The 14919-nt window shown below is 38.7% G+C and overlaps 1 protein-coding gene across 3 annotated transcripts; it reads right to left on the reverse strand.

Moving 5' to 3' along the window:
- Positions 1-419: 419 nt before the first annotated feature.
- Positions 420-13390, reverse strand: LOC105006968 (GTPase IMAP family member 8-like). 3 transcript variants are annotated; one of them, XM_020044194.2, is made up of 4 exons: positions 10921-11132; positions 9394-9447; positions 4498-5688; positions 420-2640 (listed from the first exon to the last, which is right to left on the reverse strand). In XM_020044194.2, the coding sequence occupies exons 1-4, from the start codon at positions 11009-11011 to the stop codon at positions 620-622; spliced, it is 3357 nt and encodes a 1118-aa protein (XP_019899753.2). In that variant the 5' UTR covers positions 11012-11132; the 3' UTR covers positions 420-619. The 3 variants fall into 3 exon arrangements, with proteins under 3 accessions (XP_019899753.2, XP_019899755.2, XP_019899754.2); XM_020044196.2 differs by lacking the exon at positions 10921-11132 and adding an exon at positions 13385-13390 and having other exon boundaries at positions 421-2640; XM_020044195.2 differs by lacking the exon at positions 10921-11132 and adding an exon at positions 12754-12857 and having other exon boundaries at positions 421-2640.
- Between the last annotated feature and the right edge of the window lie 1529 nt (positions 13391-14919).

Raw genomic sequence — 14919 nt, forward strand, 5'->3', positions numbered from 1 at the left:
CCTATTCAGACCAATCAAAGCAACACATCCATCCTGGTTATGAGAAGAAACAACAGGACTTCTTCAGCTTCACCAACACCACACTTCACGTGTTCTGCCTCTCACCTGACTGAACTAACCAATCAGAAGCTAGGAGGAGTTTGGCTAAGATAAATGTGAGGAAACCAAAGTGGTAGATTCATCATAATACTGTAGCTATTGTAAAGATGGAACTGTAAAGATTTAAATATGTCAATATGTAATGTCATTTTTAATACTCATAGTAAACAGTCTAAAATAGGATGAAGATTGTTAAAGTTGTTCACTCTCTTTGGGGCCTGTACACAAAGTGTTTTAAATATCTGGAAAATTACCCATTGTACATCTACCAAAGTGTAAATTAGCATCAGAGTGATGTAAACTCCCAGACACAAACACACAGCCACAGATGCTCTAAATCAGACCTCACAATTCCAGCCTCTCAAGTTGCTCTGGATAAATCATTTGTTTTATTGTGCATCCTATATATTATTAGTTCACTGCTGCTCACATCACTGCAGTCTCAGTGTAGAAGATATGTGGTGGATATCTGGTATGAACTACTTTGGGTTATAACATTCCTAGTGATTGCTATAGATTCTTACTGTATTACACATTTTCCTGGCTTTTGTTGATTCAATCCTTTTATCTCATCTTCATGCTTTTTTTCCAATTCTTTAATTCTGTCTGTCAGTTGCTTTTTATCATGACTATAGAGATTCTTTAATTGGTCATTCTCCTCTTTGTGCTTTTGCTTTAGTAAATTCATTGTATGTTCCTGCGAATCCAACAATTTGATTGTCATTTCATCATATATCTCTCTAAACTTATTAACCTCCTCTGCATTTCTTCTGGCCTCTTCTTTATATTTACTTATAATTAGTTTTTGTTGTCTTACATTCTCTGCCTCCATTTCCTGTAATTTTTTCTGTTCTCGTTCCCTCCTGACTTTATCTTCGTTCTCCCTCCTCCTGTTCTCTTCTTCACGTTCTTGTCTGAAATGTTCCTCCAGTTCCTTCAGTCTTCGCGCTTCCTCCTTTCTTCGATTTAGATCATCCTGATGTCTCCTTTCCCATTCCTCTCCACGTTGTCTCTCCCAGTCTTCCTGCTGCTGGGTCATTTTGTTTGTCAACTCTCTCCTCTTTTCTTGAAACTCTTTTTCTATTCTGTCTCTTTCTTGCATCTCCATCTCCCTTCTCTGCTTATCTAATTCATGGTTCTTTATTCTGTCTTTTTCTCTCTCTCTTTCAAACTCCTCTCTCAGTCTCCTCTGTTCTTCCTCTTGTTGTTTAATAGATTCAGTCTCCTTCTGTCTTCTTTGTCTTACTTCTTCCTGTTGTCTGTCTCTCTCTTTCTTCTGCTGTTCCTCCCATTCCTGTTTATCTCTCAACCTGACCTGTTGCATTTCTGTTTGACCTTTCTGTGCTTCCTCTATTTTTCTCTGCCACTCTTGTCTTTCTTTCTCTTCATTCTTCTTCCTCTCTTGCTCTTCTTTCTCTCTCCTTTCAATTTCATCTTCCTGTTTCCTTTTAAGGTCTGCAAGCTGCTTCTCTTGTTCTTCTAACATAATTTCTTCTCTATCCTTCTCTTGTTGTCTTTGTTCCTCCAGTCTTATTCTATATTCTTTATCCATTTCACTTTGTTTTTGTTCAAACCTGTCTTTCTGAGTTTGTATCTCTTTTTCCATGTTCTCTTTTTCTTTCTCCCATTTTATCCTTTGTAATGTTTCTTGTTCTTTCCTTTTTTCATCCTCCAGCCTCTGTTCCTTCTCTTTTCTCTCCATTTCTTCATGTTCTTTTCTGATAGCTTCCTCTTTTTCTTTTAGAATGTTTTCTCTTATCTCTCTTTCCTTCTGAACTTTTAATCTTTCCTCTTTTAACTTTGACTTAATCATTTCCATTTCAGTTTCATGCTGGACCTTCAGTTTCTCGATGTCAGCTTTTATCTCTGCTTCTTTCTCCTTCAGTATTTCTTCCTGTTTTTGTGTAATTGATGCCTCTGCCTTCTGGAACATCTCACTGGTGTAGAAAGTGCCTTTGTTCTCTGACACCATTTTGTCAATCTTGTCATAAAGCTCAGTGACCTGTGTGCGGTCATTGATGTCTTTGTTGTTGAAGACATGGACTCTGTCTCCACAATCTCTGATCAGCTTTCTCAGTTTGTCATTTTCACTGCTCTGAATTAAATCTTTAACTGACTTTTTCAATTCATCTCCTCTGGTGAACAGAACTAAGCTGAACTGTCTTGCCTGTGGACCAAAGGTTTTCTCTATGAGGTCCAAAGTGTCCATCTCCTCTGGTGTCATTGTCCCGATTCTTAGTACTATAATAAACACATGGGGTCCCGGGGCTGACAGGGAAACACACTTCATTATCTCCTCCTGAATAGCTTCATTAGATAATCCTGTGTCAAATAGACCAGGTGTGTCCACCACAGCAACTGTTCTTCCATTTACTTTGCCAAATATTTTCTGGCAAACTATTTTTGTAGAATCAGTGCTGGTTTCAGATTCACATTCCTCTCTTCCCAGGATGGTGTTTGCGGAGGCGCTCTTCCCATTCCCAGTTTTCCCAATCATCACCACCCTCAAACACTCAGTAGTGGAGGACTCTGATTCAGCACCTGAAATAAAACAAGGAATGTTAATTAGATATTAATATAATAAATACTAAATGGATTTATACAGTTGTGGTCATATGTTTGCATACCCTGGCAGAAATTGTGACATTTTGGCATTGATTTTGAAAATATGCTTTAACATGCAAGAAAATGTTATGTGATCATATGAAGTCATTTATGATCACATAGTTGTTTGGCTCCTTTTTAAATCTTAATGATAACAGAGATCACCCAAATGGCCCTGAGCAAAAGTTTACACACACTTGAATGTTAAGTCTTACAGACACACAAGGTGACACACACAGGTTAAAATGTCAACTACAGATGTATTTCCAACACCTGTGGCTATTTAAATTGGATTTAGTGTCTGTGTAAAAATAGCCAGTGAGTTTGTTAGCTCTCACATGGGTCCACTGAGCAGGCTAGATACTGAGCCATGGGGAGCAGAAAAGAACTGTCAAAAGACCTGCGTTACAAGGTAATGGAACTTTATAAAGATGAATAAGGACATGAAAAAATATCAAAAGCCTTGCAAGTCAGTACTGTTCAATCACTTATTAAGAAGTGGAAAATTCGGGGAGCTCTTGATACCAAGCCAAGGTCAGGTAGACCAAGAAAGATTACAGCAAAAACTGCCAAAAGGATTGTTCGGGAAACAACAAAAAAAACACAGGTAACCTCAGGATAAATACAGGCTGCTCTGGAAAAAGACGGTGAGGTTGTTTCAAAGAGCACAATACGACGATACTTGAACAAAGATTAGCTGCATGGTCGAGTTGCCAGAAAGAATCCTTTAATGCGCCAATCCCACAAAAAAGCCTGGTTACAATATGCCCGACAACACCTTGACAAGCCTCACAGCTTCTGGCACACTGTCATTTTGAGTGACGAGACCAAAATTGAGCTTTTTGGTCACAACCATAAGTGCCATGTTTGGAGAGGGGTCGACAAGGCCTATAGTGAACAGAATACCATCCCTTCTGTGAAGCATGATGGTGGCTCATGGATGTTTTGGGGGTGTGTGAGCTTTAAAGGCACATGGAATCTTGTGAAAAGTGATGGCAGGATGAATGCAGCATGTTACCAGAAAATACTGGCAGACAATTTGCATTCTTCTGCACAAAAGCTGGACTTTCCAGCAGGACAATGACCCTAAGCACAAGGGTCATTGTTCTGGAGTGGCCATCACAGTCTCCTGACCTTAATATCATCAAGCCACTCTGGGGAGAACTCAAACGTGCATTTCATGGAAGATGACAAAAAGAAAAATGGGCAGCTATACCGCCTTCAAGAATTTGGGGCCTCATAGACAACTATTACAAAAGACTGCACACTGTCATTGATGCTGAAGGGGGCAATACACAGTATTAAGAACTAAGGGTATGCAGACTATTGAACAGGGGTCAGTTCATTATTTTCTTTGTTGCCATGTTTTGTTTTATGATTGTGCCTTTATGTTATGACCTACAGTTGAATTTGAATCCCATAAGAAATAAGACATGCTTTCCTGCTCACTCATGTTTTCTTTACAAAAATATATTACCAATTTTCCAAGGGTATGCAAACTATCTAGCACAACTGCATATATATTGATACCGAATGCTCATGTACTGTGGAATACTTTCTTTGTGCTTGATGTGTCAGTCTTGTAAAGTAATAACTGAAGTTGGAATACAATAGCTTAGCAGGCATGTTTTTTTTTTTTTTCCTGAAGCTCATTGTTGGACTGGCTGTCCAACAATGAGTGTTCAACACTCACTCAGATTTGTATTTTTACTCATTGTCAAAATAGGAACATATCAAGTAATTCAGAAACATTAGTTAATCCCAGTATTTTAATTATTACAGATTCCATCTCACCTTTTGACATTCTGTGAATTTCCTCCTTCAGTTCCAGGATTCTTCTGTTCTGTGCCTTCACATACATGTATGGAGTGTAGCATGATTTGTGTAGAACCTGTTTGATTATATCAGATACAAGCTCTGTCATCTGTTTAGTATTCTTAATCTCTGAGGCATCACATATATGGTAGCGCCCTCCACATGTCTTGATCAGTTGCTTCATGTCTGCATTTTGTTCAAGAAAGTCCACTGTTGTCTTATCAACTGGAATGTAATCCTGTCTAAACAGAACCATGGTAAAGTCATTGACTTGTGGGCCCAGAATGTTCTGGATGGTCTCCATCTCTCCTTTGTCTTCATCAGTGAGTGGACCCACAGGGACGACCAGGAGGAAAACATGGACTCCAGGCTCACAGAGAGAGACACAGCGGAAACTCTCATCCATCACTTCCTCCTGGGTGAGATGTGTGAGATACAGAGCAGGCATCTCAATGATGGAGACCTGCTGACCACATATCTCTCCTTCTCTCTTTACACACACCAAGGAGGAGATGGACTCTGACTGACCCAGAATGGCATTGGATACCAAGGTTTTTCCGGCTCCATTTCTTCCACACAGCACCAAGTTTATTCTTTCAGGAAATGGTTTGATGGTATCATGTGTGTTCTTCTCATTGTAGGTGAGGTATTTATAATCATTCTCTCCTACCATCTTTTCCACTTTTTTTGTTAACTCTTTGTGGTCACTTCCTTGTGAGTCCATGTGGTAAAACCTTCCTCCATATTCTTTTATAACTTGATTCAGTTGTGGCTTTTCTGCTTCCTCCTTGTGAGTAGTGATCACCATTGAGTGTTTGAAGGCATCTTTACCAAACAGACTCAGGATCCACTTCATAGTGTTTCTGTTCTCCTCTGTGAACTCTTCAGGCATTAACACCAACAGAAGAACATGAGGTCCAGGGGCTGTCAGGGTCTTACAGTTCTCCATCACCTTCATCATGGACTCCACAGACACAGAAAGCAGGTCTGGAGTCTTTATGACAGTTACTGACTTGTCATTCATCTTTCCACTGGCTGACTCACATTGCTGTTCATAGCTGAAGAATCGAGACCTAGGAGACTTAAAAGCTTCTTGTCCTAGGATTATGTTGCCCACCAATTTCTTTTTTGAGTCACTCTTCCCCAGAAGCACAATCCTGATTGAAGACACTGTAAATAACATCAACACAGTAATGAATATAAGGATATTAGATTACTAATGTATTCACACTTATTCAAGGAAACAACTATTCACCCTTTCTTAGGCCATATTAGCTCAAAATTTTGCCCATTCCATTGTAAAAGAGTGTCTTTTGATTGATTGGATTCAGATTCAGAGTACAGTACAGTAAAAAGAAATGCAGTTAGTATCTAACCAGAAGTGCAAATAGAAGAGGGCATAAAACCTGCAAGTGAAACAAATAAGAACAATGTATGTTATAGGTGGGATGTACATTGAGGGATGATTTTTTTTTTATCCCCTGCTGATTTTGTATGTTTGCCCACTGACAAAGAAATGATCAGTCTATAATTTTAACGGTAGGTTTATTTGAACAGTGAGAGACAGAATAAAACAACAAAAATCCAGAAAAACGATCAAAAATGTTATAAACTGATTTGCATTTTAATGAGGGAAATTAGTATTTCATCCCCTCTCAATCATAAAGATTTCTGGCTCCCAGGTGTCTTTTATACAGGTAACAAGCTGAGATTAGAAGCACGCTCTTAAAAGGAGTTTATCCAAGTGCTGGAGTGCAAGGATTGAGATACCACGGTGGTAGAGTAAACAGTTATGGTAACTGTAATTCATTGAGGATGAATATAAAATGCATGTACAGACATGGCATAAATGTCCCCCTGGAGAGTGACAAGTGAGACATTGATGCAAAGATTCTCTCACATAGGGACTGACGGGTTCATCCTAGCATTGGAATGTGAGGATTGAGATACCGGGGTGTTGAGGTTCATGCAGTCCCCCTGGAGACAACTGAGCTGGAGAATTGTAACAATCTGACTGTTTTTATTCCATTGCATTTTGTATTTTTATTTTCACTGTAAAGCACATTGAATTGCTTCCATGTATGAATTGTGCAATATAAATAATCTTGCTTGCTTGCTTGTTACCTGTGTAAAAGAAACCTGTCCACAGAAGCAATCAATCAGATTCCAAACTCTCCTCCATGGCCAAGACCAAACAGCTGTTCAAGGATGTCAGTGACAAGATTGTAGACCTACACAATGCTGGAATGGGCTATAAGACCATCACCAAGCAGCTTGGTGAGAATGTGACAACAGTTGGTGCGATTATTCGCAAATGGAAGAAACACAAAAGAACTGTCAATCTCACTCGGTCTGGGGCTCCATGCAAGCTCTCACCTTGTGGAGTTGCAATGATCATGAGAATGCTGAGGAATCAGCCCAGAACTACACAGGAGGATCTTGTCAATGATCTCAAGGCAGCTGGAAAGGTCCACCTGCTCAAGAAAGCATATGTACAGGCCCGTCTGAAGTTTGCCAATGAACATCTGAATGATTCAGAGGAGAACTGGGTGAAAGTGTTACGGTCAGATGAGACCAAAATCAAGCTCTTTGGCATCAACTCAACTTGCTGTGTTTGGAGGAGGAGGAATGCTGCCTATGACCCCAAGAACATCATCCCCACTGTCAAACATGGAGGTGGAAACATTATGCTTTGGGGGTGTTTTTCTGCTAAAGGGACATCTTCACAGCATCAAAGGGACGATGGACGGGCCATGTACCATCAAATCTTGGGTGAAAACCTCCTTCCCTCAGCCAGGGCATTGAAAATGGGTCGTGGATGGGTATTCCAGCATGACAATGACCCAAAACACACAGCCAAGGCAACAAAGGAGTGGCTCAAGAAGAACCACATTAAGGTTCTGGAGTGGCCTAGCCAGTCTCCAGACCTTAATCCCATAAAACAACTGTGGAGGGAGCTGAAGGTTTGAGTTACCAAACGTCAGCCTCGAAACCTTAATAACTTGGAGAAAACCTGCAAAGAGTGGGACAAAATCCCTCCTGAGATGTGTGCTAACCTGGTGGCCAACTACAAGAAACGTCTGACCTCTGTGATTGCCAACAAGGGCTTTGCCACCAAGTACTAAGTCATGTTTTGCAGAGGGGTCGAATACTTATTTAACTCATTAAAAAGCAAATCTATTTATAACATTTTTGACATGCGTTTTTTCTGGATATTTGAACAGTCTCTTACTGTTCAAATAAACCTACCATTAAAATTATAGACTGATCATTTCTCAGTGGGTAACATGTGTTTTCCCTCATTGTATAAATGTGTAATGAAGTCAGTTGCAAGTACAAATGGCATTACTAAATGTTCAATGAAGGTGCAAGGTAGCATGTGCAACTGAAATGCAGAGATAGCAGCAATGAGGTTCCTGAGGTAGACATGTACATGTAACAACTGAAAACTTCCTTATCACACTTGGCAAAGCAGCGTCAGAGTCCAGTTGTACAAGGGAGTAGTGCAACAAGGTCCCTGAGAGGCAGTACTAAGTGGTGGGGGGGGTGGGTATGGTTAGTGATGGGTCACGGAGTTCAGCAGGGTTACAGCAGATGGAAAGACACTGTTCCTGAGCCTGCTGGTGTGGGAACGAAGAGACCTGTACCATCAGCCTTATGGAAGGAGGGCAAACAGTTTGTAACATGGACATGGAGGGTCTCTGATGATGCCACGTGCCCTATGCAGACACCACTTGCACTGAAGGTCTATGACGCCTGGGAGATGGGCACCAGTGATGTGCTGGCCGGTTTTCACCACCCAATGCAGGGCCTTCCGGTCGGCTATGGAGCAATCTCTAAACCACACTGTGGTGCAGTTGGTCGGAATGATCTTGATTGTGCAGCGGTAAAAGTTCACAATCTTGAAAGACAGACGGGCCTTCTTCAGCCTCCTCAAAAAGTACAGGCGCTGCTTTGCCTTTTTGACTAGGGCTGAGGTGTTGAGGGTCCAGGAGAGGTCCTTGAAGATGTGGACACCTCGAAATTCCACAGCCTTGTGGAACACCAGTGTTCATTGTTGTGGAAATTCAGAAACCTGATGCATTCTTACTGTTTAAAGGACTAAGTCCCATTGTTTGGATGTGAGAATGAATGAGTTACTAGTTAAAGATGCCGAGAGGGATCTGGTATTTGTCCTAGGGGGACATCCTTGACCAGCATCCTTGACCGGCACAGGTGGATTAGAGGGGTACTCGTAAATCTGTATAACCCTTTAGTGTCTCTGTTGATTAACCAGACATTGTGTCTTCTCAGGAGTTGAGAAGGATAAGGTGGGGGGACAGGCCACCCTTTGGGTAAATGTTACACAAGAAAGATGGGCAACAACTTACCACACCCCTTTCTGTATGTGATATATACTGTTGAATGAGCTATATTGAGTTAGAGACTCCTTGGACGATTATGTTTGTAAGCGTTTGACGCGTCTCTCATATTTGCAATCATTAATAAAACTGTTAGAATGTGCCAAGAGAATTTCATCTCTGTACTTCCTTATTAATGAGTTAGATGAAATTACCATCACATCAGTATCAGAGTGGAGGAGGTGAAGTTGTCTAACCTGACAGACTGGGAACTGTCGGGTTAGACAACTTCACGCTAGACGCAGTCAACTGCAGTATTGTTCCACTGCTATGAACAATACTGCATGGTAAATACAACACCATAATAGTAAAATATTAGCCTGTCAGTATAGACATTTTGAAAACAGATCTAAGGACCAAATTGTAGCTTTTCCTTTTTACACCATACTATAATATTTTATATTTCATATTACAATACTGCACATTACATAAACAGAGTTGATCTGGTGGACATTTCATGATATTGATCACTCACAGTCAGGGGGCAACAATACTACACTGTTGCGTCTCTTGTGTCCTGGTTCCCCAACTGAAAAGACATCAAAAACATTTTAATTACATTTTTATAAAGTTGTTGAAGTTTAGTGAAATTGTGATCGTTTTGCCAACACAATAAACGTGTTTTGCCAACACAATAAATGTGACATCATAAAATGTCTGACATATAAAGAGAATACACACAGACCTGCATCCAATAAATTTTTGAACCAGGTGACTGAAGATTTAGGGACAGCATTTCCCTCTACATAATGTATAATATTTAGTTGATATTTTTGTTTTGTTGTAGTCCAACAAAAGAGCTATAATAATTTCCTTTGACATTCAAAGAGAGAGGAAACTAAATGTTTTTGACATTTAAAGGTGGGTGTTAATGCACGAAGGCAACCTAACTGTTAGTCATGGCCTACTCATGCCCAACTGATGTAGTTTTAACATTATCTTAGTTAACATTATTAGTATTAAAACTGATGTAGTTTTAACACACAAAGTCTGTTTTAAAGTTTGGAAAAACCCAAACAACTTTTATTCCATATGCCATTTTAAATTCACAAAATGTCTTTGTTGGATAACATAAATAAAACATATCAGGACACGATAAGATAACCATATAAATCCACAGCTAGACTGGCTTCCTCACAACTTTCACAGTTCTACCACTTAATCAACAATGTGTAATGGTGCCTCTTAAAGGAACAGTACACAATTAAAATAATTGAGATTATAGACACAAAAACATAAAAACACTGAACTTAGTCATAATTAAACCAAAACTTTATATTTAGATTACTTCTAATGTTATAAAGTTATACATCAAAATATACCTCCATCTTCTAGAAATGATAACAAGCTAACTTGCCACATACAGTGGGTAAAGAGTTGCAGGTGCTACACTAATGTCAGCCTGCAATGACAAATTGTACCATTTCAGCTTTCTTTGCTTCTGCTTCTGACTAGCCCACAAAATCAGCTGTTGACTACCAGCAAACCTGCTGCACAGTGGTCTTTTGTCAAGCTGAAGCCCTTCAAGCAAAAGATACTAACTTGAAAAACACTAATAACAAAAGCACTATATTTTCCATTTACATTTTCATATCTGTTTGGACAACTGGTTGGAGTTAAATCATTTTCATTGCTGTGCAGCAATTGGCTGTGCAAAGTTGAAGACAGTAACAAACAAGGCTATTTATTTTGGCCTAATATGAACAAATAATAATAAATAGTTTAACCAGTACTGTAATGCCTAATCTTAAACATCAACTCCAGCTCTGTGATACTTAACATTAATCCTAAACTTAAATTGAATTTGTCTGCTGAATACTGTAGCGTCTTCATAAGATCACATCGACATCACCTTCACATTCCACATGAGTGTATAATTGTAGAAGGTAAGTTACTGTAGGCCGTAACCACGGCTGAAACTATCAGTAACTTGCCCAACTCAGTCCAGGTGTAATAGAGAGAAAAATGGCAAGCATGCCAACTTAAGCAAGAACATGCCCACCTTTCCCCACTAATGTACCAACCACAAGAGAGTCCAGCACCAAAACATTCCAGACATTCCTGTGCTTGGCGGACAGCAGGTTAGTGACCATCCTCTAGATGGTGTCTCGCTCAATTATGCCCTGACAGCAGCAATTACACAGACAACGTCCCAGAACCACACAACAGTTTCTACATGGGTGCAACACGTTTTGGTCAAGCATTGTAATGAACTCTAACATAATGCACAAACTCATTTCCAAAAAAGTTGGGATGCTGTGTAAAATGTAAAGAAAATCAGAATGCAATGATTTGTGAATAATTTAGGGTCAGTAACATGATTGGGAATAAAAGAACATCCCAGAGGGGATGAGCCTTTCAGAGGTAAAGATGGGAAGGGGTTCACCACTCTGTGAAAGACCTTAGAAAGAAAAATAATGTATTAATTCTTGAATGATATAGACAGCTTCATAAGTCCCAAACATACAGAGCCTCATATCTTTGCTTTGCTACATTCATTTTGCCCTCAATCGTCACACGCTTTTTAAGAGTCTGATGCTCCATTTCTTAATAATGGACTTTACTATGCACTGAGGAATATTCAGTGCCTTGGAAATTATTATATTCCCGATGGATCCTTTGAAGAATCTTATTCTGGATTGTCTGTGAATGTTACAATAGTTGTAATCGGAATTGTACAACCTAATTAAGGGACCTTCCAGTGACAGGTGTATTTGACCTCAAATCATGTGAAACACCTTGATTTCACACAGGCAGACTGCATTTAATTAATTACATTACTCCTACATACAATTGGTTGGAGCACAGCTCATTCTGGTGTCATACTGCAGTAAACGCAATAAATTATTTTCTGTTTTATATATTTGTAATTAATTTACAACTTATTTTTCCCATTGATATTTTGGAACTTTCGGTGTTAAAACAAATAAATACATTTTGATTTCATGCTGTGCCACAAAAACATGGAAAAGTCCCAGGGGAGCTAATTCTTTGGAAGGCCACAATAGATTAATTACATTTTCATCCTGCTTCAACTACTAGACCTCAGGTGTCTTCAGGTACCAGGTATTGCTCTCTATAATGACATTTATATGCTCATTAGGTGCACTGGCAGCATACGGTCTCCATTGCAATTCAAACATCTCTATAATGACTAGTCAGAGTATGAAAACAAGACTCTTTGCCAAGCTGATGAAAACAGAAACGCCCTTCTGATCTTATGGAAAGGATGCCACTTTAAAGCTTTTTCCTCATTCCAGTGCCTTCTATGACATGTTCTGGCACATCTCAGAGATGCAGACCAACCCAACTGGCTGGGCTACGATTACTGTAATGTGATTTGCACTTCACAAAGTTAATAACAAATCAATGCTGTGGTCATTTTAAGAAACAAAATAATAAACAGCTAGATTGTTATCAATGTAAAATCTACTCTCCACAACTCACAGGTTGCTGCTGTTGTTTTGTTTCTTTTCATTAAAAACTATGGCTTAATACCAGCCTTCCTTCTCTGCGCCTGTGTCCTACCACCACAACCATGACAATTACATGGTTAATAAATTGTAAAACTCCTGTAAAGGTTCCTGCCCAGTGAAAGCCTCATCCAGAACTCTTTGTTTCAGGTATTTCCAGTAAATGTAGCTACATATTCCAGTGATAATGTCTTATAGAGATTTATATAGGCCATTAAAAATAATGTTAGAGCTGTTGTCCAAGATGAGCCAACAAATTTAATATATTGCCTGTTCAACAAATTGAGTTGGACATTTGGGTCAACAATACATATGGTAAATTACAAGCAAATAAGAATTAAATATATAAAAATACACCTTACCTTTTCCTCCCAAATCTTTGCCGTCCGCCATTTCATCTAATTAATGTCTCCACTGACACACATAGATGAAAGTGAAATGTTTTGTTCCTACAGTATCTGTCAAAGTGGTTTAACTGGTTTAACTGGTTTAACGACTGCAAACTACCTATTAAATAACTTGTATACAAACTGCACACTTTAGCATTTCTAAGCCTGAATGTTCTCCTATCATTATTCTACATATTGCCAATGTATTAATTACATGAATATGAGTTTAACTATCATTTACATTTAATTGAATGTAAAAAGTAATGTACTGTATATGTAAAAGACCTATACAGCATGACAAATATATTTGTCAGAATAACAAACATTGGCATCAAAATGTTACTTTAGTTTTCAGTCACACAATGTGTAAAAATGTGTAAACTTTTTTTGACAGTATACTTTTTTACTTTATAAGAAGGTTATTTTAACTTGAGTAAATTACAGTCTAAGCAATAGTATTTTTCAGATCTACAATATGTTGGGTACATTCACAGTACTCAAGTTATTTAGCAGATGCCATTATCTAGAGTCATGTATAGTTAGTATTACTACATTTTGCTCTATGAAGAACATATCCAATCCTACACCAGAGGAATTTGCTTACTTGTTTGATTGGTACACTAAATAAATTTAACATGTTTGGTAGCTCTACAGGTGGGTCCGTCCCACCCCAACATTGACGACCAAATGCCAAAATGTCCTCAGCTGTTACTAATCTGTAAACCCACCTTCGCAATGACATACTTCCTCCACCAGGGGGCACCAGTAACCAAATAATCATGAGAGTCGAGGGAAGTGTCAATACTGTAGTTCATCTGGAAAAACACTGTTTCCCTGTATTGGTTGACTATATTGGGCCAATATTGTAGCAAAACTATTTACAAATGTGAGTGGAGAGTTGTTTAGTTGTATCTCAATCCGTGTGTGCATAATCAGATTTGTAAATGTGTAAAATTATCTCAAAATGCATACCGAGTTTTGTGAGGGTGTACAGGAATCTGCAAACGTGTATTCAGATTCCATGTGTGCGTAATCAGAATCACTGTCAATGTGTAAAAGCATTTCAAGATCTGTATTGAGATTTGCAAGTGTCAGATTCGTCAGACCGGCCTCTCAATTCGCTGTCCATTTACACGTGGTTTTGCTACACTTCCGCGGCAGCAGAGATCTGCAAATGCGTGTGGCAATTTGCATAATGTGTGTGGAGATTTGTGTTAGCCTCAGTAGCTATACAGCCTACATACCACCAGGCTACTGTAGGACGCACTTATTTTAAACATGAAATACATTGATGGGTGGGTAACATAGCAGTTTAAGGAATGCCACTATTAAATGAATCAATAAATAAGCGAGGTGAAATACATTTTATATTCGAGATTCAACAGACATTCACATTCGTTTCTCCGTTCAGGCTCCCTTCCACATTTAGGGACCGAGGTAAAAGGGTAAACCAGGTAATCGCCGAAATGTCTATAGACTAATATAGTATCATTATGGACTATCATCAACATCACTCCACATGCTAAATACTAAACCACACTTCATATTGTCAAAAATAGCTTTAATGATCTATCACTAATCTATTAAAGCAAGCTTAAATATGTATTTCTTCAATATCTTTTTCAATGATTGCCATAGGAACTTCTAAATTGATGTGTATCATTCTAAAAACATCTGGCCTACTTGTTCAAGCTTTGTTTTGGTGGAAAAGTCATTATGGATGTATTAATAATCAATAAATTCATAGAAATACCTTTAATTCTGTATTTCTTCAATATCTTTTTCATTGATTGATTGTCATTGGAACTTCAAACATGGTGTATATTATTATTCAAATATGACTCAGATGCATAAAAAAAACTATAATTGAAATATTTGATATCATTAACTCAAAAGCCAAACTCAGCTGTGTACTTAACAAGCGCCATTGGAACAGATATGAGCAATACTAATAACACTCAATGTTTTGTTCTGTTGTTGCTTAAACACAAAGACAGAAACAGCCTCTTACAGTATTTTAGCGGTCACATAAAAGTGACAAGCTTTCTCTCTCCATGTACCTCACTGCTAAAAAGTGATTTACATTGAATGTTTTCCTGCTGGGAACCATGGCCTCAGATTTAGAGGTGCTAATCCTCA

Source organism: Esox lucius, chromosome 3, assembly GCF_011004845.1.
Source record: "Esox lucius isolate fEsoLuc1 chromosome 3, fEsoLuc1.pri, whole genome shotgun sequence".
In the NCBI taxonomy this organism is placed as follows: Eukaryota; Metazoa; Chordata; class Actinopteri; order Esociformes; family Esocidae; genus Esox; species Esox lucius.